The 23910-nt window shown below is 42.8% G+C and overlaps 3 protein-coding genes across 5 annotated transcripts; 2 read left to right on the top strand and 1 right to left on the bottom strand.

Annotated features, from left to right (window-relative positions):
• Positions 1 to 6608: 6608 nt before the first annotated feature.
• Positions 6609 to 16881, top strand: LOC122777316 (troponin C, skeletal muscle). Of its 2 annotated transcripts, none has more exons than XM_044038478.1 (6): positions 6609 to 6709; positions 12272 to 12326; positions 12429 to 12572; positions 13902 to 14016; positions 15030 to 15166; positions 16423 to 16881. In XM_044038478.1, the coding sequence occupies exons 1-6, from the start codon at positions 6671 to 6673 to the stop codon at positions 16452 to 16454; spliced, it is 522 nt and encodes a 173-aa protein (XP_043894413.1). In that variant the 5' UTR covers positions 6609 to 6670; the 3' UTR covers positions 16455 to 16881. The 2 variants fall into 2 exon arrangements, with proteins under 2 accessions (XP_043894413.1, XP_043894415.1); XM_044038480.1 differs by lacking the exon at positions 6609 to 6709 and adding an exon at positions 9212 to 9332.
• Positions 16882 to 18780: 1899 nt separating this feature from the next.
• tnnc2.2 (troponin C2, fast skeletal type, tandem duplicate 2) lies at positions 18781 to 22424 on the top strand. Its single transcript, XM_044038484.1, has 6 exons — positions 18781 to 18892; positions 19760 to 19811; positions 20506 to 20649; positions 21106 to 21220; positions 21345 to 21481; positions 21850 to 22424. Exons 1-6 carry the CDS (start codon positions 18890 to 18892, stop codon positions 21879 to 21881), a joined length of 483 nt encoding a protein of 160 aa, XP_043894419.1. The 5' UTR covers positions 18781 to 18889; the 3' UTR covers positions 21882 to 22424.
• Positions 22425 to 22889: 465 nt separating this feature from the next.
• taf13 (TATA-box binding protein associated factor 13) lies at positions 22890 to 23736 on the bottom strand. Of its 2 annotated transcripts, none has more exons than XM_044038493.1 (2): positions 23649 to 23736; positions 22890 to 23520 (listed from the first exon to the last, which is right to left on the bottom strand). In XM_044038493.1, exon 2 carries the CDS (start codon positions 23517 to 23519, stop codon positions 23145 to 23147), a length of 375 nt encoding a protein of 124 aa, XP_043894428.1. In that variant the 5' UTR covers position 23520; positions 23649 to 23736; the 3' UTR covers positions 22890 to 23144. The 2 variants fall into 2 exon arrangements, with proteins under 2 accessions (XP_043894428.1, XP_043894427.1); XM_044038492.1 differs by having other exon boundaries at positions 22890 to 23523; positions 23649 to 23733.
• Between the last annotated feature and the right edge of the window lie 174 nt (positions 23737 to 23910).

Below are 23910 nucleotides of genomic sequence, written 5' to 3'. Positions count from 1 at the left end.
AAAAATGATAACAAACTAATAATCACAAATAATATATTAACAAAAAAAAAACAACAATAAAAAAACAAACATTAATATAAAAGCAAAAGTGTGAGTGTGTAATGTGTGCGTGTGTGTATGTATGTGTGTGTCTCCATGAGGGAAATATTGGTTTATACCCCTAAATTATTGATTCCTTGAGCATGTGTGAATCAAAAATAAAACACAGAGACATGAACAACAACACATGAAGAAAAGCAAATTACAAAACAACCGTTAAAAAAATCTTTTAAGTGTCTTTTGTAGAATTTTATGGAAGAACAGTTTTTTGCCAGATGGAAAAAGCCATTCCACAGTTTAGTAACCCTAAATCTTATTGAAAATTGACCTCTGCAAGTAAGAAATCTAGGAAGATGAAGATCTGAGCATTGACGAGTTGAGTAGGAATGGACCTGTGAATTTGCTTTAAAATACGTCTTGAAATGCTCAGGAATATTCCCTTCACTTGAGTGTATGTTATACATAAAGACACATATTTGAAAAATATTGATGTTAAAAATAGTAAGAATTTGTAGTTTTTGAAATAAAGGAGCAGATGGTGTGTGTGACTCTGATCGAGTTGCAATTCTAACAAAACGTTTCTGGAGGACCAAGATTTTGTTGAGAGTACTAGGAAAAGTACTTGCCCAAACTATATTACAATATGAAAGATAGGGATAAATTAAACTGTGTTATAGAATCTGGAGACTGATCCTTCTAATTATACCAATAGATTTATTTATTTTTTTGTTCTTTCCAACTCAAACTCTCATCAACAATGATTCCCAGGAATCTTGTAGATAACACTTGAGGCATCTCAACAGACTCAATTGAAATTTTGGATAAATCCTTACAATATGATTTTTTTGCCACTGAAAATGATAAAGTTAGCGTAGCGTAGGCAGTTAAACCAACATTAGCATCCTTAATCAGTGAACTGCAATGTGAATGAGCGAGAACGAGAGTTGTGTCATCTGCAAACATTATTGGAGAAAGTGTATTAGAGCATTAGACAAATCATTAATGTAAATGAGAAATAATAATGGTCCCAGAATGGATCCCTGCGGAACCCCACAAAGTAGTCTGGCTTTGTTAGAATAGCAACCCTTAACACAAACATACTGACTTCTGTTGGTCTTTTAACCATTTGTGTGTAGTATCATGAAAACCGTATTTATACATCTTTTCCAGTAAAATATGATGATTAACTGTATCAAAAGCTTTTGAAAAGTCTAGGAAAATACTACAAGTAAATTCATTATTTTCAAGTGCAGAAGTAACTTTGTCAGTCAGGTGAAGCAGAGCCATATAAGTGGAGTGTTTTTTCCGGAAACCATACTTGTGTTTGTAAAGAATTGAATTAGAATCCAAATGAGAAAGAATCCTCTTGTAAATAATTTTTTCTAATATTTTTGGGTCTATAGTTATTAAAACAACATGGATCATCAGCTTTAAATAGAGGGATCACTTTTAAATCCTGTTGATTTAAACAGGATGTTTTCAATATGTGAGCAAGTGGCTGCAGTATTGACTGTTTCACCTGTTTGACAAGGAATGGAGTAATGTTGTCATGACCGGCTGAACATGTTTTTAGTTCATCAATTATGTCACTTATTTCTTGAATATCAGGGGATTCAAAAGAAGAAATAATAGGAAAATGTCTAGGGATATAATCCAGTGGATTACCATGGCATACAGATATTTTGTTAGCTAATTCATAACGAATATTAACAAAAAAGTCATTACATTTTTGAGCTATATCAAATGGATTTATAAGAGAATGTTCACCATCCAAAACAACAGAAGGTAGCTCTGGTGCAGTTTTTATCACTTTCCATGTGGTTTTAATATTGTTTGAACATTCACTATTACTATCACTATTACATTTTTCACTGTAATATTTTTTTTTTTTTGCAGATTGAATGGAATGAATATTCCATTAGATCTGGTGTTCGTCTGATCCTGGTCTGGTGTTGGTCTGATCCTGGTCTAATGCAGGCCTGATCCTGGTCTGATGTTGGTCTTATCCTGGTCTGATCCTGGTCTAATGCAGGCCCGATCCTGGTCTGATGTTGGTCCGATCCTGTTCTGATCCTGGTCTGATCCTGGTCTAATGCAGGCCCAATCCTGGTCTGATGTTGGTCCAAACATGGTCTGGTGTTGGTCTGATCCTGGTCTAATGCAATCCTGGTCTGATGTTGGTCCATCCTGGGATCCTGGTCCTGATCCTGGTCTGATGTTGGTCTTATCCTGGTCTGATCCTGGTCTAATGCAGGCCCGATCCTGGTCTGATGTTGGTCCGATCCTGGTCTGATCCTGGTCAATGCAGGCCCAATCCTGGTCTGATGTTGGTCCAAACATGGTCTGGTGTTGGTCTGATCCTGGTCTAATGCCCGATCCTGGTCTGATGTTGGTCCGATCCTGGTCTTATCCTGGTCTGATCCTGGTCTAATGCAGGCCTGATCCTGGTCTGATGTTGGTCTTATCCTGGTCTGATCCTGGTCTAATGCAGGCCCGATCCTGGTCTTATGCTGGTCTGATCCTGGTCCAATGCAGGCCTGATCCTGGTCTGATGCTGGTACGATCCTGGTCTTATCCTGGTCTGATCCTGGTTTAATGGCCCGATCCTGGTCTGATGTTAGTCCGATCCTGGTCTGGTGTTGGTCTGATCCTGGTCTAATGCAGGCCCGATCCTGGTCTGATGTTGGTCCGATCCTGGTCTTATCCTGGTCTGATCCTGGTCTGCAGGCCCAATCTGATGTTGGTCCGATCCTGGTCTGATGTTGGTTCCTGGATCCTGGTCTGATCTGGTCTGATCTGGTCTGATCCTGGTCTAATGCAGGCCCAATCCTGGTCTGATGTTGGTCCAAACATGGTCTGGTGTTGGTCTGATCCTGGTCTAATGCAGGCCCGATCCTGGGCTGATGTTGGTCCGATCCTGGTCTTATCCTGGTCTGATCCTGGTCTAATGCAGGCCTGATCCTGGTCTGATGTTGGTCTTATCCGGTCTGATCCTGTTCTAATGCAGGCCCGATCCTGGTCTTATGCTGGTGATCCTGGTCCAATGCAGGCCTGATCCTGGTCTGATCCTGGTCACCGATCCTGGTCTAATGCAGGCCCGATCCTGGTCTGATGTTGGTCCGATCCTGGTCTGGTGTTGGTCTGATCCTGGTCTAATGCAGGCCCGATCCTGGTCTGATGTTGGTCCGATCCTGGTCTTATCCTGGTCTGATCCTGGTCTAATGCAGGCCCAATCCTGGTCTGATGTTGGTCCAAACATGGTCTGGTGTTGGTCTGATCCTGGTCTATCCTGGTCTTATCCTGGTCTGATCTGGTCTAATGCAGGCCTGATCCTGGTCTGATGTTGGTCTTATCCTGGTCTGATCCTGGTAATGCAGGCCCGATCCTGGTCTTATGCTGGTCTGATCCTCCATGCAGGCCTGATCCTGGGTTGGGATCCTGGTCTTATCCTGGTCTGATCCTGGTCTAATGCAGGCCCGATCCTGGTCTGATGTTGGTCCGATCCTGGTCTGGTGTTGGTCTTATCCTGGTCTGATCCTGGTCTTTTATAAACATATAAAAGGCTTATTCTGAGGCTATAAAAACCAAAATAATTTGAAAGCAAATACACACTGACGTTGTCGTTCCCTCTGCTACATGTTTCACAGCAGGTCTATAAAAAGTTGTTGGAGAAGACGAGATAAGACGGAGTTCAGCTACGAGTGATGAAAGGAGCAGAAGGCCAGAGAGAGGTGTGAGAGTGCAGGAGGAGGGATCAGTGATGGAGGGATTTAAATCCGGGGGGGTGATGGTATACTGGACCTCCCGCCTTATATAGGGTGTGTTTGTCTAGCTGTTACTGTCCAGGAATAGACGGAGGTAGAAGAGAAGGAGGAGAAGAATGACACACAAAAAGGAAACAATTGAAAAAAAAGAACAATTGTCTCAAAGGGATTTGTACTTCTTTCCAAATTCCAAAAATCTCCCTTGTTGTGGCTACAAACAAGAAAGAGGAGACAAGTGGAAAAAACCTGAGCTGGTCAAAGTGTCAGCTGGTGCTGTCAGTCACACAGACGGCCGTCTGTCGTCCCTCCATGAAGGAGGTGACATAAGTCCAACGGCATGGGAGCTGCACTCAGGCACTGTGCTCCGCGGGGTGAGAGGAGGTTAAGGTGGAAAGAGGAGACGGGTGAGGATCAAACCGTGGAGAACAGAAGGAGGGTGATGAGAACAGAGGAGCAGGAGTAAAAGGATTGTAGAGAAGGTGTGGGGTGAGATAAACGACGAGGACCTGGGCACTCACGCGGTGACGTGCGGACCAACTGGAATTCTTTTTCAGGCGCTAAACGTTGGTCAAAACAAGTCAGAACTGGTAAAAAATGTTATGAAATAAGTTTTAAATAAATAAAAGTGGTGCAGAATGACTCAATAGTGCCCCACAGGGGAAACCCCGTCGGACAATCCTCAAACCAAATTTCACCAAACTTGGTGGAAACCTGTCACAGCCCAAGACCAACAAAACATCCTACTGGGAACATGGCCTCAACGCAACAGTAGGTCGGCCATTTTGAATTTGGTGTCCGTCTTGGCAATTTGTTGCGAGGGTCTATTGGAACTCCTGGTATTTGTACTAAACGTCGGTGAAAATGGACGACAATTGGCACGCAAATCAGAGCTGGTGAAAAAGTTTACAAGATAAGGGAAAGGTTTCCAGGTTTCCCCCAAAGGTGAAACCTGGTAGGACAATGCTGAAATAAGTTTCACCAAATATCACCAAACTGTCCCAAATGTCCCAGCCCAACTCAACAGTAGGTCGTCCATTTTGAATTTGGTGTCCATCTTGGCGATTTGCACGTTTCTTAAAAGAACAAACTCGTCTGAGCGCGTTCATCATAGCAACAGAAAAAACACACTATTTTGTTCTAAACACATCAAAGATGAAAAGTTACCAAAAGCTCTGACAGATTGAAAAGGGTGGAGCCATGGCAACCATCGAGACAGCTCAGAACTTCACATATGAGATTAGGGACCCGGCCAGAAAACATCAGCACAAGAAAGCCAAGTCAAGGGCATAGCGCCACCTGCTGGCAGGGCATAGGCTGTGAGGGCCCGCACAACGCTGCCTGTAGACATTTTATAATTTGGTCAATTTGGCCTTTTTATTCTCCCCACAGCGGATCATCTGCCTCCGTCTTGTCTTGTCCTTTATGTCCACTTCTGTTCCAGTTTGACTAATTGGTATTTGATTGAATTTGCCAATTATTACTCATTGAGTTTGTTCACACATTTCTGTGCAATAAAGTGTGTCTAGTACAAATTGACAATTTTTTTTTATGTTGCTACAATTAACGTGCTCGGACGAGTTTGTTCATTTACGAAACGTGCAAATTGCCAAGAAAAAGATCAACTTCCTGTTGACTTGAGGCCGTGGTCTCAATGGGCTTTTTTGGTCATCGTGAGCCGTGCCATGTTTCCTCCAAGTTTCTTTAAAATCTGGTGCAACTTGGGCTGCGTTCACACCGAACAGTGTCTTTGGCGTGGGATCATTTTGCACATTTTGTGACGCGAATGATGCGATGTGAGCGCCGGCCGCACGTCATCGTAAAGGTAACGGACATTTTATTTTCACCCTCGACCAAAGCATTGTTGCACCCTCTGTCGTGCAGAGATGACACCGCCGCCCTTTGTGCTTTCTAAACACCGTTTCACCGCTATCGTCGGGAGCTTCGTATCGCATACCAGATTTAACGTTTCCCCAAGCGGAGTCTGGCTGCTGGCAAGTACTTGACGTCGTTTGGAGAATGTCAACATTGGCCAACGGGGCAATAGACGCCAGTGCCACAGCATTAGTTTCTGCTTCGTCCGACAGTTTCACATTTGAAGGCGCTACTGAGCCATTTTTTACATATTTTCATTATTTTCTCAAACATTTTTTGACCGTTCTGATTTGAATTTTCGTCCGTGTTCACCAACGTTTAGTGCGTGAAAAATGCGGTCCCTTGTGGTCCTCAGGCTGTAATAATGGCTGGTTTAGAGAGGAGGAGGAGGAGGAGCCTGTCATCCACACAGATACCTTTTCTGACACGACCAAATCATCCAAAAACACAGACCTGCTAACTCCACAAAAACTCTGTGTGCTGTGAGAGCGTCGGGTTGCGCTGGCTTTACGCCAACATCTAAAAGACTATGTCCAGCTGCCGCGCATTAACGCTCACTATTAACGTTCTGCCCTGTGTGCTGATTGGTCCGCCGGGCTGTCGTCCGCCACGTTATAACCACTTGCATATAAAGTTGTGAATTTTCTGGCTACTTAAGTGTTTCACTTGGTCCGGTGCGACCAAAATTAGATGCAAAGCAGCTCGTCGTTCCTAAGGCTTTTGTCACGGTTGAGGAATGACTAAATCCTGAATTTAGTCGAGACGTGTGCCAAATAGGTGCAACCCCACCCAGGTGTTAAGTTGAACTAAGCAAAACTGGACCCACAAGCTAAAGTTCAGGAATTTAATTACAAAGTTCAAAAGAATTAACAGTTATTTTTAGAGTCACTGAGCTGGGGAGGGTGCGAATCCAGGAAATATCTAATACAGGCTGGGTAAGAGAGGCCAATCTAGATCTGTAGTCTGAAGTGGTCTTGGATGAGGACAGTGTGGAGATGGAGGAAGAAGCTCAACATGCTGAAGGAGCAGGGCAGGTGAGTGGCTAAAAACTTACACAATGTCCACTGCAGACGGGTGGAGAAAAGGAGGAGAACTGGCCACTTTGACCGCTGTCAGTTGGTTGAGTGTCAGTCAGCATGTTGTGTTTCAGGTGTGCGTGTGTGTGTGTGTGTGTGTAAACCAAAGTCTATAGAGGAAATCAGTGATTTTACATCATTGTTGATCCACTTCTGCCTCCACTGCTCAGTTCATGTGTGTTATTTTGTGAATTCAGTGCTTGAAAGTCGTCAGTCGGATTCATTTCAGTGACACAAATTTACCAAACTAGTCAGCTCCTGTTTTGTCACAAGGTAAAAAATAATCGTTGATTTTCTCTAAGGACTTTGGTGTGGGAGAGTAAGTCGTCTTCAGCCCTCAGACTGATTGTGAACATAGTGTGGACTTAGTCTTTGAGACGTGTTGAAAGCCTTTTTGTCTGGTGCTGGTTCCCGGGACTGTTTCATTACCTCATACAAAAAAAACACCGCGCTGTTTTTAGTTTAAACACAATTTCACAGTTGGACTTTCTAGTTTAGTTTGATTTAATTTGTGTCGGATACAGAAATGAGCTCATGCGACGGACGCTTGGGACGTCACGACTCTGGACTACAACTGGACGCTGTGCCTGCATGGCTTAGTGGCTGAAGACAAAAATACACCTTCTGTCAGGACTTGGTTGTACTTCTTAGCCGAGCGAGGGAAACTGATAGCTGAAATGGTCAAAGATGGGGCGCAGCTGTGTAAGATCACAAGTCTGCGATCATCGCGCCTCTTAAGTTACACATGTCATAAGTGCAAGGACAAGTCAGCGGCAGACAGAGAGAGAGAGAGGGGGAGGGAGAGAGAGAGGGAGAGAGAGAGAGAGAGAGAGAGAGAGAGAGAGAGAGAGGGATGAGTTCACAGAGGCTGAGGACGTGGTTGAGAATCCACGCATGCTGGCAGAGGTGTTGATCTGTGTGTGTGTTATAAACACGTCTTTGTTACCTCTTTAGGACCTCTTATGGCACAAACACTGACCTTGTCAGGACCAGTCATCCTCACGGAGACCTAAAACCTGGTCCTAATGAGGAACAGAACCTCAGGAACTGGTTACGTTTAGTATAACATTTAACTGGTTTTGGTTAAGGATTTGGGGAGACTATAGAAATGAATGGGAGTCATTGCACAAACCTGTGTGTGCGCGTGTGTGTGTGTGTGTGTGTGTGCTTGTATTTATATCTTTGTCCAGAGAAAACACACAAACCTGTCTTTGTGGGGACATTTTGTCTGGGCCCCACAGCTTTACAGGGCTTTTCAGGGTTAAGACCTGGTTTTAGGGTGAAGGTTAGGGTTTTAAGTGGGGCTCGGGAATGCATTATGTCAATGATGTGTCCTCACTAAGATATAAAAACATGTTTGTGTGTGTGTGCGGTCTTGTATGTGTGGCTTTGTGAGGACCAAAAAAAAGCATATAAAACATACAGAGTCAGGGCATTTTGTCTGGTCCCCCCTTTTTCAGAGTTAAGACCTGGTTTTAGGGTTTAGGTTAAGGTTATCATGGTTAAGGTAAGGGTAAGGGGCTAAGGGGAATGCATAATTTATGATACTTTGTGTGTGTCTTTGTACTTGTATTTCTACCTTTGTGAGGTCTAAAAACGTAGCTTTTTCAGGGTTAAGACCTGGATTTAGGTTTAGGGTCAGAATTGGGTTTGTGTTCAGGGTTAAGCACTTAGCTTAAGGGGCTAAGGGGAATGCTTTTTTTGTCTGTATGACCTTTTCTGACCAGCAGTCCACATGGAGACCGAAACCTGGTCCTGATGAGGCAGAACCTCTTTTCTGAGGCTCTGGTTGAGGTTATTTGGGAATATATAAATTGTGGTTAAGTTACGATAAGGTCAGTAAAAGTCTTGTGACATAGATCAGGTTTATAGCTCAATGTAACGTCCTAACAATCCACATCCACACCTGTGACTGTGTGTGTGTTTGTTCTCACAATTGCTACCTCCTGAGGACATTTTCTAGTATAAACACTGTCAGGATTTGTCAGGACCAGAAGTCGTCATGGAGACTAAAACCTGGTCCTGATGAGATAGAACCTCACTTCTGAAGAACCGGTGAAGGTTAGAGGTTAGTTTTAACCTCTAAAACAAAGTCTTTGTTTGAGGCTGGAAGTGAATGAAGAGTCTTTACAGGAATAGCCACACAAACCTGTGTGTGAGTGTGTGTGTGTGTGTGTGTGTGTGTGTGTGTGTCCATCTCTGGTTGATCCTGTGCCAGAATAACCTCCAGCTGCCCGATGCCTGTTCTCTCGTTCTTAAATCAATGTCCCCGCCGAGCTCGCCTGTTCTCTAAATATGGGGGATTGGAGAAGAGCGTGCAGCACACACAAGGGGGGGCGGGCGTCCATCAGACACCACATTGTCAGAGGACACAAATTAAAGCCTCATTTGATTGGCTCTCATGTGGTGGGGGGCCTGTTGCCCAATCCTGGTCATTTTCAGGAAAAGTGTCGGGAGGGATAAGAGGCGACATAGGGGAGCCGGGTGAAGCCACTGTCAACTGTGTACAAGGGAGGGAGCGCTTCTTTTGTCCAGGACGTGTGTTGTGTTGTTGTCTTCACCAGCACAGCCAGCCACCATGGTAAGAAGGAGGTGAACGGAGGGGACAATGCAGAGAAGGAGACGCGGCTTTTACGCGCCTTTGTGGATTTGTTTTTGTTTTGTTTTCTCACTGATGCAGATTGAAATCCCGGCGACAGAAGATGGAAACAAACAAACAAAGTTCCTGTGCTGACCCTCATTCATCATCATCATCATCATCATCTTTACATTTACTGCTTTTGTCTTCTGGGATTCTTCAAATTCTTGGGGAACACACTTTTAAACCATCCTTTGCAACAGAAATGTTTATTTTTCCTGACTTCTTCTTCAGTTTGTTGACAGAATTATGAGATTTCTTTCTTTCTTTCTTTCTTTCTTTCTTTCTTTCTTTCTTTCTTTCTTTCTTTCTTTCGTTGCTTTGTCACCAATCCCACTACGATTGATATTTAGATTGGAGAGAGAGAGCGAGCGAGACTAAAGATAGAACACTCACAGCTGAGTAAAGTGAGAAGACATTTCAGTGTCCTAACTTTGGACGTTCACCTTGAAAAACAATCCCCTTCCAAATCCTCTCTCTCCCCCAAGTGACGCCTTCAAATTCGATTTAAAGGAAACTAATGAGCGGGCTTTTGTGTCCGAACACGTTTTCAAACCAACTGGAGAAGAAGTCCGAGAGAAACTTGAGGTTTAAGGTTTTAAATAGGATCGTCAGGATGAGAACACACTGTGGGAAAAATAGTGGCGTTGCCCTTTAAGAGCCATCATCAACATCAATGTGCAGACAGCTGCGGGGATTAAACGTGACTTCTTACCTGACCTAACACTGTTTCCACTGCTGCACTCCAGTCGGAAGAAAATGCGTCATAATAATGTTTTTATGTGTTTACATGTGTAAATATTTTATTGTATTATTTGAATATAATTACACATATCACACATACTTTTCTTTTTGTTAGTAAAACACGTCAGTTAACACTAACAATGTAAGACAATTACACAAACCCAGAGATACATCTGTATGTTTACTCACATTACTACATGGGCCATGTATCACCTGTGTGTAGTAATTACTACATTATTACACATTAACCAGTAAAACCATTATTGTAACTGTGTTCTCAGTTGTCTTTTCTACTTCATTACATGATTCATTAGTACTTACATCATAAATGTCTACTCTTCCATTAAATGTCTTTAATACATTACTACATGAGTAATCAGCGTTTTCCATGATGGTAAATGTGTTGAAAGTACTAATGACTACATTACTACATGAGTAATTATAATTACCATCATGATAAATGTGCACTTAGTAGTCATTACTACTGTATTACACATTAAGCAGTATAATAAGTGCTGTAAATGTGTACTCAGTACTAATTACTACATTATTACATGAGTAATTAGCATTACCATGATGGCATGTATACTCAGTTGTCTTTAATCCACCGTTTACTACATTATTACCTACTTATGCATTATCATGGTCAATGTGTACTCAGTAGTAATTACTACATTATTACCTACATACGCAGTATTGTAATCATGGTAAATGTGTACTCAGTAGTAATTACTACACTATTACCTACATACGCAGTATTGTAATCATGGTAAACGTGTACTCAGTACTCAGCAGTAGCTCAGTAGTTACTAGACTATTACCTTCATACGCAGTAGTATAGTCATGGTAAACGTGTACTCAGTAGTAATTACATACATATAATTACTACATGTAGTATTATAATCATGGTAAATGTACTCAGTAGTAATTACTACATTACCTACATACACAGTATTATAATCATGGTAAACATGTACTCAGTAGTTATTACTACATTATTACCTACATACGCAGTATTATAATCATGGTAAACGTGTACTCAGTAGTAATTACTACATTATTACCTACATACGCAGTATTATAATCATGGTAAACATGTACTCAGTAGTAATTACTACATTATTACCTACATACACAGTATTATAATCATGGTAAACGTGTACTCAGTAGTAATTACTAGACTACTACCTACATACGCAGTATCGTAATCATGGTAAAGTATACTCAGTAGTAATTACTACATTATTACCTACATACACAGTATTATAATCATGGTAAATGTGTACTCAGTAGTCATTACTACACTATTACCTACATAAGCAGTATTGTAATCATGGTAAATGTGTACTCAGTAGTAATTACTACACTATTACCTACATACGCAGTATTGTAATCATGGTAAACTCAGTGGTAGTAGTACTCACAGTAGTAATTACTACATTACCTACATACGCAGTATCATGGTAATACATACTAAAGTACGTACATGGTAAAGTAGTAATTACTATGGGTAAAGTTACTCAGTACACATTATTACCTACATACACAGTATTATAATCATGGTAAATGTTTACTCAGTAGTAATTACTAGACTTTTACCTACATACGCAGTATCGTAATCATGGTAAAGTGTACTCAGTAGTAATTACTACACTATTACCTACATACGCAGTATCGTAATCATGGTAAAGTGTACTCAGTGGTAATTACTACACTTTTACCTACATACGCAGTATCGTAATCATGGTAAATTTGTACTCAGTACTAAACCATGTCTGTGTGTACTTGTATGTAATCTTCACTATGTTATTAATACTTACATTAGTAGTTATTATTATAACGTGTGTATTGAGTACAAGGACACAGACGTGCCTGAAACATAGTTTTAAAGACTTTCTTCATGTGTGTCATAAATACTAATGTGCACACACTTATTAAAGGACCAGAGTGTGACTGTAAGATGAGGTCATGAGTCATGACTCAGCAAGTGTTTCCACCTCTCCCTTCATTTGTGTATTTTGTTTTTCTGTTTTTTAATCATGTAGTGTAAGGTAACCTTGAGTGCTTTGAAAGGCGCCCTTAAATTAAATGTAGTGTTATTATTATTATTATTACTATTATTAATATCTTTTTTTCAGCCCACTGACGCCCAGAGCGATGCCCGCTCCTTCCTGACAGAGGAGATGATTTCGGGTCAGTGCTTCTTTCAGATCTCCTCCACCACATTAGTGAGGATCCTCCTTAAAAGTGACTTCTTTTTTTTTAATCTTGTAACAATGTCCTCGTCTCACGCAGAGTTCAAAGCCGCCTTCGACATGTTCGACACGGACGGCGGCGGTGACATCAGCACCAAGGAGTTGGGCACCGTGATGAGGATGCTGGGCCAGAACCCGTCAAGGGAGGAGCTGGACGCCATCATTGAGGAAGTGGATGAGGACGGTGAGATCATGAATGCAAAGACTGACGTGTCCTGACTGTAGACTGTGAAGGTGAAGCATAATAAATAAAGTAATACACTTTACATCTGCTAAGTATATTTTATTTTCTATTTGAACTCACTGTTGATGGCAGCAGTGAATCAACAACTCCTGTTTTCCATTTTACAACTAGACACAAACTTCAGTTTCCAGTTGGAAAACAGTGTCGTCAGGTGTGAAAAGGCAGCAAATGTTGTGTTTTTAAAATATCGTATACTTGAGCAGGAGCAGCTTTTATGAGGTGATACTTTTGTTCAGAGGCTGAAATCTGTCTTTTGACAAGCAGCTCATACAACAAAAAAAGCAAATATTTTTGCTTTTTTGAATTTTTTTTGTAAATCTAGTCACTTTCAGGCTAAAAATGTGCCATACAAACTCCTTATGTGTTCCCCTGTCACCTCCTCATGTGTTCACCTGTCACCTCCTCATGTGTTCTCCTGTCACCTCCTTATGTGTCCCCTGTCACCTCCTCATGTGTTCACCTGTCACCTCATGTGTTCACCTGTCACCTCCCTCATGTGTTCACCTGTCACCTCCTCCTTATGTGTTCACCTGTCATTTCCTCGTTCACCTGTCACCTCCTTATGTGTTCACCTGTCACCTCCTCATGTGTTCCCCTGTCACCTCATGTATTCACCTGTCACCTCCTCATGTGTTCACTTGTTACCTCCTCATGTGTTCACCTGTCACCTCCTCATGTGTTCTCCTGTCACCTCCTTATGTGTTCCCCTGTCACCTCCTCATGTGTTCACCTGTCACCTCCCTCATGTGTTCCCTGTCACCTCCTTATGTGTTCCCCTGTCACCTCCCTCATGTGTTCACCTGTCACCTCATGTGTTCTCCTGTCACCTCCTTATGTGTTCCCCTGTCACCTCCTCATGTGTTCACCTGTCACCTCATGTGTTCACCTGTCACCTCATGTGTTCTCCCTGTCACCTCATGTGTTCACCTGTCATGTTCACCTGTCACCTCCTTATGTGTTCACCTGTCACCTCCCTCATGTGTTCTCCTGTCACCTCCTTATGTGTTCCCCTGTCACCTCCCTCATGTGTTCTCCTGTCACCCTCCCTCATTTGTTCCTCATGTCACCTCCCTCATGTGTTCACCTGTCACCTCATGTGTTCACCTGTCACCTCCTTATGTGTTCCCCTGTCACCTCCTCATGTGTTCACCTGTCACCTCCTCATGTGTTCTCCTGTCACCTCCTTATGTGTTCACCTGTCACCACCTGTCACCTCCTCATGTGTTCATGTGTTCACCTCCTCATGTGTTCATGTGTTCACCTCCTCAGGCAGTGGTACCATTGACTTTGAGGAGTTCCTGGTGATGATGGTGCAGCAGTTGAAGGAGGACCAGGCTGGAAAGACTGAAGAGGAGCTCTCTGAGTGCTTCCGTATCTTTGACAAGTACGACTCAAACAATCCATGTTGCATGTCATGCCCTCCTCCCTCTGCCCTCCCTCCCTCCCTCCCTCCCACTGCCCTCCCACTTCTGTCTTTTTAATCAGGGCCCGAGCACGAGCTTTTTCACCAGGGGCCGTAACAGCGAGGAATCAATTGTTTCCCTTCAGATCATTATTATTATTATTATTCCGTGGCTTTGTGGACATTTTTGAGGGGGTATATGAGCATAAACACTGTGGAAACTTGGCATGGAGGTCAGGTGAGGCGAAAATGTGATATCGTGGTAGTGTTCGGACCCGTGCGTTGCACCAGGACTCTATACCGCCACCTAAGGCTAAGCATGGATGGAGCAAGCCAAAATGAAGTTGCACTGAATTTCACGAAACTTGGTGAGAACTTTTTCGCAGCAAAAGACGAAGAAAAAAAGTCCGCCATTTTGAATTGGGCATCCATCCTATCATTAAGCATCCTGAATGTTATTATTGTGAAGTATATCTTTCTATATCACGTATCATCAATATACATTTCTCTTTTTTTTTGCCAGATCTGGTGTTTTTACATTCTTGACATGTTCATGAACATGCACTGTCCCTTCCAAAGAAACTATACATTCAAGCAAAATGGTGGACTTCCTGTTGAGTTGAGGCCATGGTCCCGATGGACTTTCTTGTTCGTCTTGGGCTGCGACAGGTTCCCACCAAGTTTCGTGAAATTCGGTGCAACTTCATTTTGGCTTGCTCCATCCGTGTTTCGTCTTAGAGGAGCCTAAATGGCCAAAGCTGAGATTTGAAGTTTAAATTCCTTTGTTTGGATTTACCTAAGTGACACAAAGAGTATGGAGCAGCAGCTCCTGTGTCACTGTGAGATTATGGACTTTGGTGTGGCAGAGTGAGTGGATTACATGTTTCATTACATGAGTCCATGAGGAGGTCTAAATAAATAAATAAAATATTGACTGTTTCTCCACCGTGTGACATTTATATTGGCTTTTTTCTTTCTTTCTTCTGTTTCCATAGGAACGGGGACGGTTTCGTTGACCGGGAGGAGTTCGGATACATCCTGCAACTCACCGGAGAGCCGGTCACGGAGGAAGATATCGACGAGATGTTTGGAGAGTCGGACACAAACAAAGATGGAAAGATTGATTTTGACGGTAAGTCTGTTTTCTGCTGTCGAGGAGAGAGTTTAACAAGTGGAAGAGAAGGAAGTAACACACGTCTGAGGATGAGTGGGGTCGGACAAGAGACCTGGTTCTGACACCTGGTGCAGTTCTTTGCTGCAAACCTTCACAATTCAAGTGACAAGTGACAGCGGATAAAAGAGAAAATAATAAAAGATTCAATAAAACAGACAAACTGTTTTTGTTCAGATTGTACCTGTTGTGGTAAAAATCTTAGACACACATGTGGATGTGCTTTTGCAGTTTGGGAAACCAGTGTCTATTTCTAAATAAACGTATGAGGTGTTTATGAGCGAGCTTTAGAGTCAGGACACAGCATTGACCCCAGCATTGACCCCAGACTCTACAACCTCTTAAAACCCAGTATGAGACGTTGATTTTTATCATTTATACAGTTTTATTGTATGTTTTGCTGTTAGTTCTTAGGTCTATGAGCTCTTATGTTTCTATATTTTATTTGTTTTATTTATCTCTGGTGTACAGTGCTTTGTCTGAGCGGTTGTTGTCTTTAAAGTGCTTTATAAATAAAGTTGGATTGGATTGGACAACCTCATGATACGCAAGTTATTTTGAATGGTGATCACGTGTCATTCAGAATGGAGCAGAAAAACAAATGTAACAAACGTGCCTCGCCTCTGCTGCCACCTACTGGCTTTATTCCACACTGCACTTTAGGTGTTGTTTATTTTCCACAGCATTTGCAGCCATTTTGACGGGAAATGGCAGGAAAAACACACTTGATGTCGCACATTACGGATGGCTGTGTTCAGTTTCGTGCGACAGTGATAAAAATGGAACTCAGCCATCATTAATTGGATTATTTAACACCTGTGATTTTTCCGGCTGTCGCCTGCCAAACTGGCTCCATTGTCTCCGTTGCTCTTGATTTAGCCTCACGTCTGCCCTCAGTTACCAGTGGACGAGGACACTGGACACTTGTTCTTGTCCTTGACACACGTCATCGGGGCAGAACGTTTATTTCTTGTGTGGTGTCCTACAGCTGTTGTGTGATTGGCCAGGAATTTGAAGTGGGCGTGGTTAACGTGGAGGTGGTCTGTGAGGAGTTACCTTCTTGTTCTTGTCACCTGGAGAAAAAGACCACATTTCTCTGTTCCTGTGGAGCCATTCAGCCATTCACCCTTTCACCCCCTCATTCATTGACCTGTGTGATGATGCAGTGGTGTGTTGGTTCGCTGATGTTCACTGTCTCTGTCTCTGTCTCTCTGCAGAGTTTCTGAAGATGATGGAGAACGTGCAGTAACGAGAGCAGCTCTACATTCCCTCTGACTGCCTCGTCCTTAACATAACAGCGTCGAGTCCAAAACTCCCAAAACACTGGAAATCTAATAGAATGATGTGGTTTCTGAGATGGACACACGTGGACACATGCATTTACCCCCCCGCCCCACCCCTCTTCCCGTCTCATATGAAGAAGAAGTCCCAGGACTTGGTGACGATATCTATAAATATCCGCTCAAACCATTTAAGACGAGGGCACTTTCTCCCCTCGCTCGCCCCCGGCGTCTTGCGTGGCCCACACCCAGCTGTCCTCGGGGCAGCTGCTGCCGCTTCTTCAGAAATGCTACACCCCACAAACTCCCATAATCCCCCCCTGCTGCTCAGACCTGCACCCTTTCCTCCACCCTCTGATGTGCTTTCTAAATAAATCAACTCTCTCCTTCTGCTAATTGTTCATCTCAAATGCAATTATTCCACCGTGTGCGTGTCCCGACACGTCCTGTCTGTCTGTCAATCTGTCAATCTCAGGAACACACACACACACACACACACACACATAGTCAGTGGGATGATCATGTCTTTAAGGTTTCTGTGATCTATATTATTTCCCTCTGTGTCTGTAAGCTTTCAGAAAATATGCAAAAAAAAAAGAGTAATGATGTTAAAAAACATGTAACCAAATGTTGTAATGTTACAACAACATTTTATTAAGGTTCCAAAAAAAAAGACTGAATAACGTCTGTTCAGTCTGTTTTTTAGTGAAATAAAAACGTCCATGTTAGTGCATTTGATTCCCTGAAAGCTTACAGATGAACTAATGTCACAAAAACTTTACTGACGTTAACAAAACATGTTACAAAATGTGACAGAAACGTATCACTAAGTATATTTTTTGAGAATCTAAATTAAATAATAATGAATTACAAGATCCTGGAATGACTATAAAAAAAATAGCTGCAGTCGCCCCCTTGTGGCACTGACAGATAACTGTATCGTATGTTTTCCATTCACAGTTATCCCAATCATGACCAACCGATTGTTTGTTTTTGTTTGTATCGTGTCATGTCCCTGTCTCGGTGGACACAAACAAGCACACACACACATTTCCTCCACTAGAGGGCGCCGTTCTCCCTGTCCCAGAGCCACAGATCCTTCCTTCCATTGCACCAACGACTTCCCTGAAAACTCGAGTCGAGAACTATTCAAATGTGCAGAAAGTCGCAGGCGTGATCCACGTCAGCTCTCGCTCTGTGCTTGATCTTCACGCAGCAGCGGTCTCCTCTCCCGGCTCGGAAATCGCTGCCCCCCAGTGGTGAAGGAGAGGAGAGGTTCGAAGCCGAGCAGCCACTAACTAACAGACGGCACTAGAGGCTGTGGATGAGTGGATGAGTTGGAAAAACGCAGCTCACCCTCTTTTTCTCTCTGGGTTTATAGCCTGCAATCGCCCCCCCACCACCTCTCAAACCCTAACATCCCTCCCCTTTACTCCATGACGGCCGCTCTCTGCTACGTCCCATGTCCTCCTATCCTTGTCTCTCACCGCCCGCCGCCATCCTCCGCCTTCAGGAACTGCCCGCCTTATAAGGAGCATCAGGTTGTGTTTTTGCAGACAGATTAGTGGCATCATGGGAATACTTTCACCCCCCCCCCACCCTAAAATCTGCCTGCTATTCAGGGACACGGCTATAAGGGTGGAGGTGGACTCATGGTGGGACTAGCCCTGAAGAATTCTTGTCTTGGTTTTAAATTGCACGTTGAAACGCCATCATCACAAACATATTACTTTAAAATCCTTGGCCCCTAAATGTAAAAACAACAATGGGCCCAGACAAGCGCCAAGGTGTACTCCTTTTCTTTGTCGTCCATTTTAACATAGTTTCTAAGAGTCAAGGGCCATTTCCAGAGTCCCCTCGTGTTCATTCAAAGAAAATCACAGTTACGGCACTGACGTGTGTTTTAAATTTAAATGACCCTTTAATTTTAAGGTATAAGGGAAAATATGCGTCTCTTTTTAAATATAAATGTGTTCACAGTGTGACAGAGTGATTGAACAAACCAGGTGACAGAGACAGAGTCACAACTTTTTTGACATGTCTCTCCTTGGCCGCACATTTTCCCTCCTCTTCTGAAACCCGCACTTTTCTTCTTCTTCTTCTTCTTCTTCTTCTTCTTCTTCTTCCTCCACATTGTTAACTTTCTGTGACTTGGAGAAACCCAGAGCGTTCCTCTTCAAAGTGTGATTGGCTTGCCCTGGCCCCAGAACCCTAAAAGTTCAGGATACTAAATCTGGAGGCCTGTGAGAGTCAGGGGGCGGGACCTGGCTCCCCCGTTTAAAGTGTCTGTGAACCCTCACTTGACGTCTAGTCTCTCTGTCCGGGTGCACGCGGATTGACCACTCCTTTGGGCTGTTTTCTTTTATCCTTGGATATTTTGGGGGGAAAGAGCTAACCCGCAAACATGGTAAGAACAGTCGCTCGTGCAAATTGAGGTTTGGAATAATTGAGGAAGTTGAAAACGTTGAGGCCAAAGCAGACGTTATTTATATAAGTATATTTCATAGATGTTTGAATGCATTCAATCCAATAACTTTGCATGTTTTATGTTCCTGTTTGTGATGTTAATATTATCTAATTGGCTTCCTTCAAATGTTTTTGCCACGTCTTCATTGAATGAACTATGAAGCAGCTACAGTTATATTTAGATGAAGATACACTTATATCTTCATCCTGTGTAGAAACTTCAGGTGGGGTGGTTTATTTTTCTGTCAGCAGGGCGGGCGTCAGTCAGTCAGCTGTGGATTCTGCTTGAGTGACAAATTCTCAGGGATTGTATGTCTGCAGGCCTTATACAGCCAAGCCCCTAATGTGTTGAGCCTGAAATAGCCCGCACTCATTTTCACCCGCGGCCACAGGAAACCTGTTGGAATGCGGCCCGCGACATCACACACACACACAACTGACACATTTAGTTTAGTGTTTCAGCACAAACATCCACAACACTAAATACATATAATAAGATAACAATACCTGCGGACTGTAATGATCTGTGGTAAACGTGTGATTTATGTTGATTGGAATATTTACAGCAAGTAAATACATACACAGTATAATAGTATCATTTAAAATGATTTATTTTAACAAAATCATTCCAATTTTGTTTTTATGGTTTATTTTATTCCACAGCGAAAACCACCAGTGTGGTGTCAAAAAAGACAGATTTAGTCTCATGTAATCTAAAAAAATCATATCACACAAACTGTTCATGAATGGGTTAAGCTGGACTATAATCTGAGTGAATGACGATGATCGTCCATGTTTTTTATTCCAGACTGACGCCCAACAAGAGGCCCGCTCCTACCTGAGCGAGGAAATGCTGGCTGGTGAGTAAAAGTAACCAAACCCCGCCCCACCCCTTCTGCTCCACCCCCTTGCCCCTTTCAATAATGATTACGCCCCTGGATGACATTCGCCTCCATTTCCAGCAATTTTTTTTGAATGAATATTCCAGAAAAAGCAGATAATGTGGGATTATTTGCTCCCAAATCCTTCACACAGTTGTAGATTTGTGACATAGAGGCTCATTTATTCATATTGTAGCAACTATAACATATAAAATATATCAAATACTGAGTAGAAAAAGCCACAAATGGCCTTTAACTCTGTAACTCATTTGTAAAACCATAGTAATGAATGAATGAAAGAAAGAAAAACAGTTATTTAATCATTAAAAAAACATTCATAATAACATGATAATGTGATGGGTGAATTCTCCATGATGACACTTACACTTAGAAGCTGTAAAAAAAACAAAACTGCTGACAAATATCTGGCAAAACTGAGTACAGTCAATTTTAATGTGTATTCCTGACTAATGATTAATAAGCAACGTTAATAAATAAAGCAATAAAAACCACACACCCCTGTGCCGGAAGTGGCGTAAAAATAAAGGAGGAAATTGAACTTACATTCTTGCTCCTTCACGTGTATTATTAGCAGTATCACCATGGTAACGCCCTCCTGTCTTCATGGCGAGTGTAAGGTTTGATTTTGACGGGCGCCTCTTGTCTCGCGCAGAGTTCAAAGCCGCCTTCGACATGTTCGACACCGACGGTGGCGGTGACATCAGCACCAAGGAGTTGGGAACCGTGATGAGGATGCTGGGCCAGAACCCGACAAGAGAGGAGCTGGAGGAGATCATCGAGGAGGTCGATGAGGACGGTGAGCGTTTAACAACACAACAGGTTTTTACGCACAAGCACAAAAGTACAAACAAAAAAGCATCAAACACTTAGAAATAGAAGCTGCTCCGACTTTAAATGACACTTCAGAAGTGTGGACATGTGCTGATGAAGTTGTTTTCACTTCATTTCTGCGTCTCCTCTGAATGTGGCTCGTGCGTAAAACCGTGCGTAAAACCGTGCGTAAAAAGACGAGCGCCACAGGACTAACAATGGATTCTTCAAAAGTCACTTTTTTAATAATATTACTTAAGTAAAGTAAAGTGATATAAAATATGCTTAACTTTTAGAAGTAAAAGTATTAACACTAGAGTTGTCTTTCAACTGGAAGGTTCAATTCCTGGCCCTGCTAGTCTATACCATGTGTCCTTGAGCAAAGACACTTCACCCCGTGTTGCAGCGCGTGAATGGGTGTGACCTCTGGTTGAACCTTCAGGTAGCGGTTCCATCGACTTCGAGGAGTTCTTGGTCATGATGGTGAGGCTGTTGAAGGAGGACCAGGCCGGCAAGAGCGAGGAAGAGTTGGCAGAGTGTTTCCGTGTGTTCGACAAGTAAGACGCTGCATCATCATCATCATCATCCTCATCGTCATTATAATTATATCCTGATTGTTTGTGTTTACAGTGTTTCACGGGCCTCTGTTGTTGTTGTTGTTGTTGTTGTTGTTGTAAACAGGAACGCCGACGGTTACATCGACAGAGAGGAGTTCGCCCTGATCATCCGCAGCACCGGTGAGAACATCTCAGAGGAGGAGATCGACGAGCTGCTCAAAGACGGAGACAAGAACAACGACGGCATGCTGGACTTTGACGGTACGTGCACGAACATGACGATGATGATGATGATGACAACTTCAGTAACCAGTTATAGAACAACATTATTGCTCTCTCCAATCTACATTAACGTCTAGGTGTATGTTGAATAAAAAAAGTATAATCTTAATATGAAATGCGTGAAACAGTAAAAAAAAAGTTACCCCAACATTTATCATATTTCTGAGAAATGTTTATGTTTAAAATGTTTATTTATGTTTTATTATGTATATTATGTATATGCATATGTATATATACATATATATATTACAAGATTTTATGTCAGTGTAGACGTTAAGCAACACTGTGGTGGTTCAAACTGTGTCATCAACACTGACATGTTGTCCCGTCTCCTTTTCCTTCTCCAGAATTCCTCAAGATGATGGAGAATGTGCAGTAAAACCAGAAAGACTCATGGACATTCCTCCTCCTCCTCCTCCTCCTCCTCCCTGTGAACCCCCTCCCAAACACACACACACACACATCCACCCACTAAATCCTCTCCCTCTACACCACACATGTACACACACCCACACACCGTCCTCCTCCATCCTGTCCACCTGGTTCACCGCCTCTCTTCTCCATCCTTGTAGAGATCCTCAACAGACAGCTCGGGCACCCAGCTGTGGAGGTTGGGGTCGCAGGCTCAGCTACACTCTTCTCCCCATCAGCACGTTTGTGCGTGCGACACCGTCGAAAGGAAAGACGACAAACGGGGATTTTTCACTTTGCAGTAAATGCATGGCGTTGCGTGTCATCGGCGACAAAACAACTCCCCCCGCCCCCTCCCTCCCGGCTCTGCTGGTGAAGCTCTGATCTAGATGTAGTCTAGATAGAACAGCAGCCTCGTTACCTGCTGCTTAGACCAATTCAATCCAACCACCTTCATTGTAAAAAGGTCATTTGCTTGAATAACAGAATAAATTAACTAACCACATGCTCACTTGTAGTCGGTCTGTCATATTTATGGTCTGTGTATAAAGAAAAAAGAAAACACGTTTTTGTTTTGAGGAATATCAATAAAATCTGTTTGTTTCTTCTTTTTGTCCATTTGTGTTTCGAGCTCAGGTAGTTTTGTCTTTGACTCAGTGGAATTACATTGGGATTTTCTGGGGAAACTGATGAACACATGATAACCCTGTGAATGTTCACAGGAGTGCATCCTTCTCAATCTACTAGACTCATCATCATGTCAATGTTCTAGGAAACATTTCATCAACTTTATTCAACAAACAAGTAAATAATGCATCGACCAAATGATCAAATCAATTGTGAAAATAATCCGTTAGCTGCAGTCTGACTCTAGTTAGCATGAAAACTCTGGGCTATACTGTAAAAACAATGCGGTAAAAAATGGTGGCCTCTGTAGAGCTGACACAGATCCTGGTGATTAATAAACAAACTGATGCTGAATTATTTTCTTTTTTATTTCAGTCAGATGAAAATAACTTCACATACATTATAGACTAATAAAACTAAATTCCTGTCTATATTCCTTTGATATAGACAGTCCCAGACATCATAACAGCTCTTACACACATTAACATTATACAGTTCACTCACTCACGTCAGAATAAAAGGACAAAGGGCAGAAACTCAAGTGTGAACGAGCTTGAACACAGAATAACAGGTGAATGTGGAGGAGTGACACAGGTGGATGAGTTCAGGAGCCATAGTTGGCCTCGTCGAAGGCTTTTCTCGCCCTCTTCAGCTCCTCGTTCATGGTCAGCAGGTCTTTGACTCGGGCAAACTTCCTCGGGTCCTTGCGAATGAGGAAAACAATGTCCTCCACCTGGACACGGCCCTGTCGCCCTATGGACATGGCCTTGTGGGTCATCTCGGTGATGAACTCGATCACCAGATCCTCCAGAATGTCCACGGACTCTGTGTACGGGTTCTGGTCGTCCCCGAAGCCGTACATCATGCACCGGAGCTCCTTGGAGAAGAGCCTCTTCCTCCTGCCGTGGCCGACATCGACGCCGCCGGAGCCGTCGTCCAACTCCTCCTCGAAGCCCGTCTCATCCTCGTCCTCCGCCATTCTGCTGAAAACAACACCGGAAAACGTTTATCATGGTGTTAAATCTGCAAAATCTGTAACAACAACAACACAAACAACAACAACAACACGTAGCTGTGCCAAGTTTACACAAGGTATTTCAAACGTTACCTTAGCTCAGCCGAGATCACGACACTTCCGGTTCTTGGTTTTACTCCACTTCCGCTTCTGTCTTCTTCTTCTCTTGGATTAAAGGCAGTTTACAGCCACACATAGTTGCACCATCGCCATCTCCTGGTGACAGCGAATACCTACAATGTCCGTGGTCAGACTTTTCCCTTTTCGTCTGGTTTTCTGATGCAAGTCCGACACTAAGTCGTAATTATGAGAAAGTATGTCATAGTTATGCGATTCTAAGTCATAAATATGTAGT

The sequence above is a fragment of the Solea senegalensis genome, linkage group LG11 (assembly GCF_019176455.1).
Source record: "Solea senegalensis isolate Sse05_10M linkage group LG11, IFAPA_SoseM_1, whole genome shotgun sequence".
NCBI lineage: Eukaryota > Metazoa > Chordata > Actinopteri > Pleuronectiformes > Soleidae > Solea > Solea senegalensis.
Note: the sequence above shows the minus strand (reverse complement) of the source record. Positions and strands in the feature narration are given on the sequence as shown.

Bases quoted from the DNA above. Each gene is read 5' to 3' on its own strand.
- LOC122777316 (XM_044038478.1), top strand. From the start codon at position 6,671: ATGGAGGAAGAAGCTCAACATGCTGAAGGAGCAGGGCAG. The intron at 14,017-15,029 runs GTACGACTCAAA...CTGTTTCCATAG, and splicing joins TGCTTCCGTATCTTTGACAA to GAACGGGGACGGTTTCGTTG. The intron at 15,167-16,422 runs GTAAGTCTGTTT...GTCTCTCTGCAG, and splicing joins TGGAAAGATTGATTTTGACG to AGTTTCTGAAGATGATGGAG.
- tnnc2.2 (XM_044038484.1), top strand. The intron at 20,650-21,105 runs GTGAGCGTTTAA...TTGAACCTTCAG, and splicing joins CGAGGAGGTCGATGAGGACG to GTAGCGGTTCCATCGACTTC. The intron at 21,221-21,344 runs GTAAGACGCTGC...TGTTGTAAACAG, and splicing joins TGTTTCCGTGTGTTCGACAA to GAACGCCGACGGTTACATCG.
- taf13 (XM_044038493.1), bottom strand. From the start codon at position 23,519: ATGGCGGAGGACGAGGATGAGACGGGCTTCGAGGAGGAGTTGGACGAC.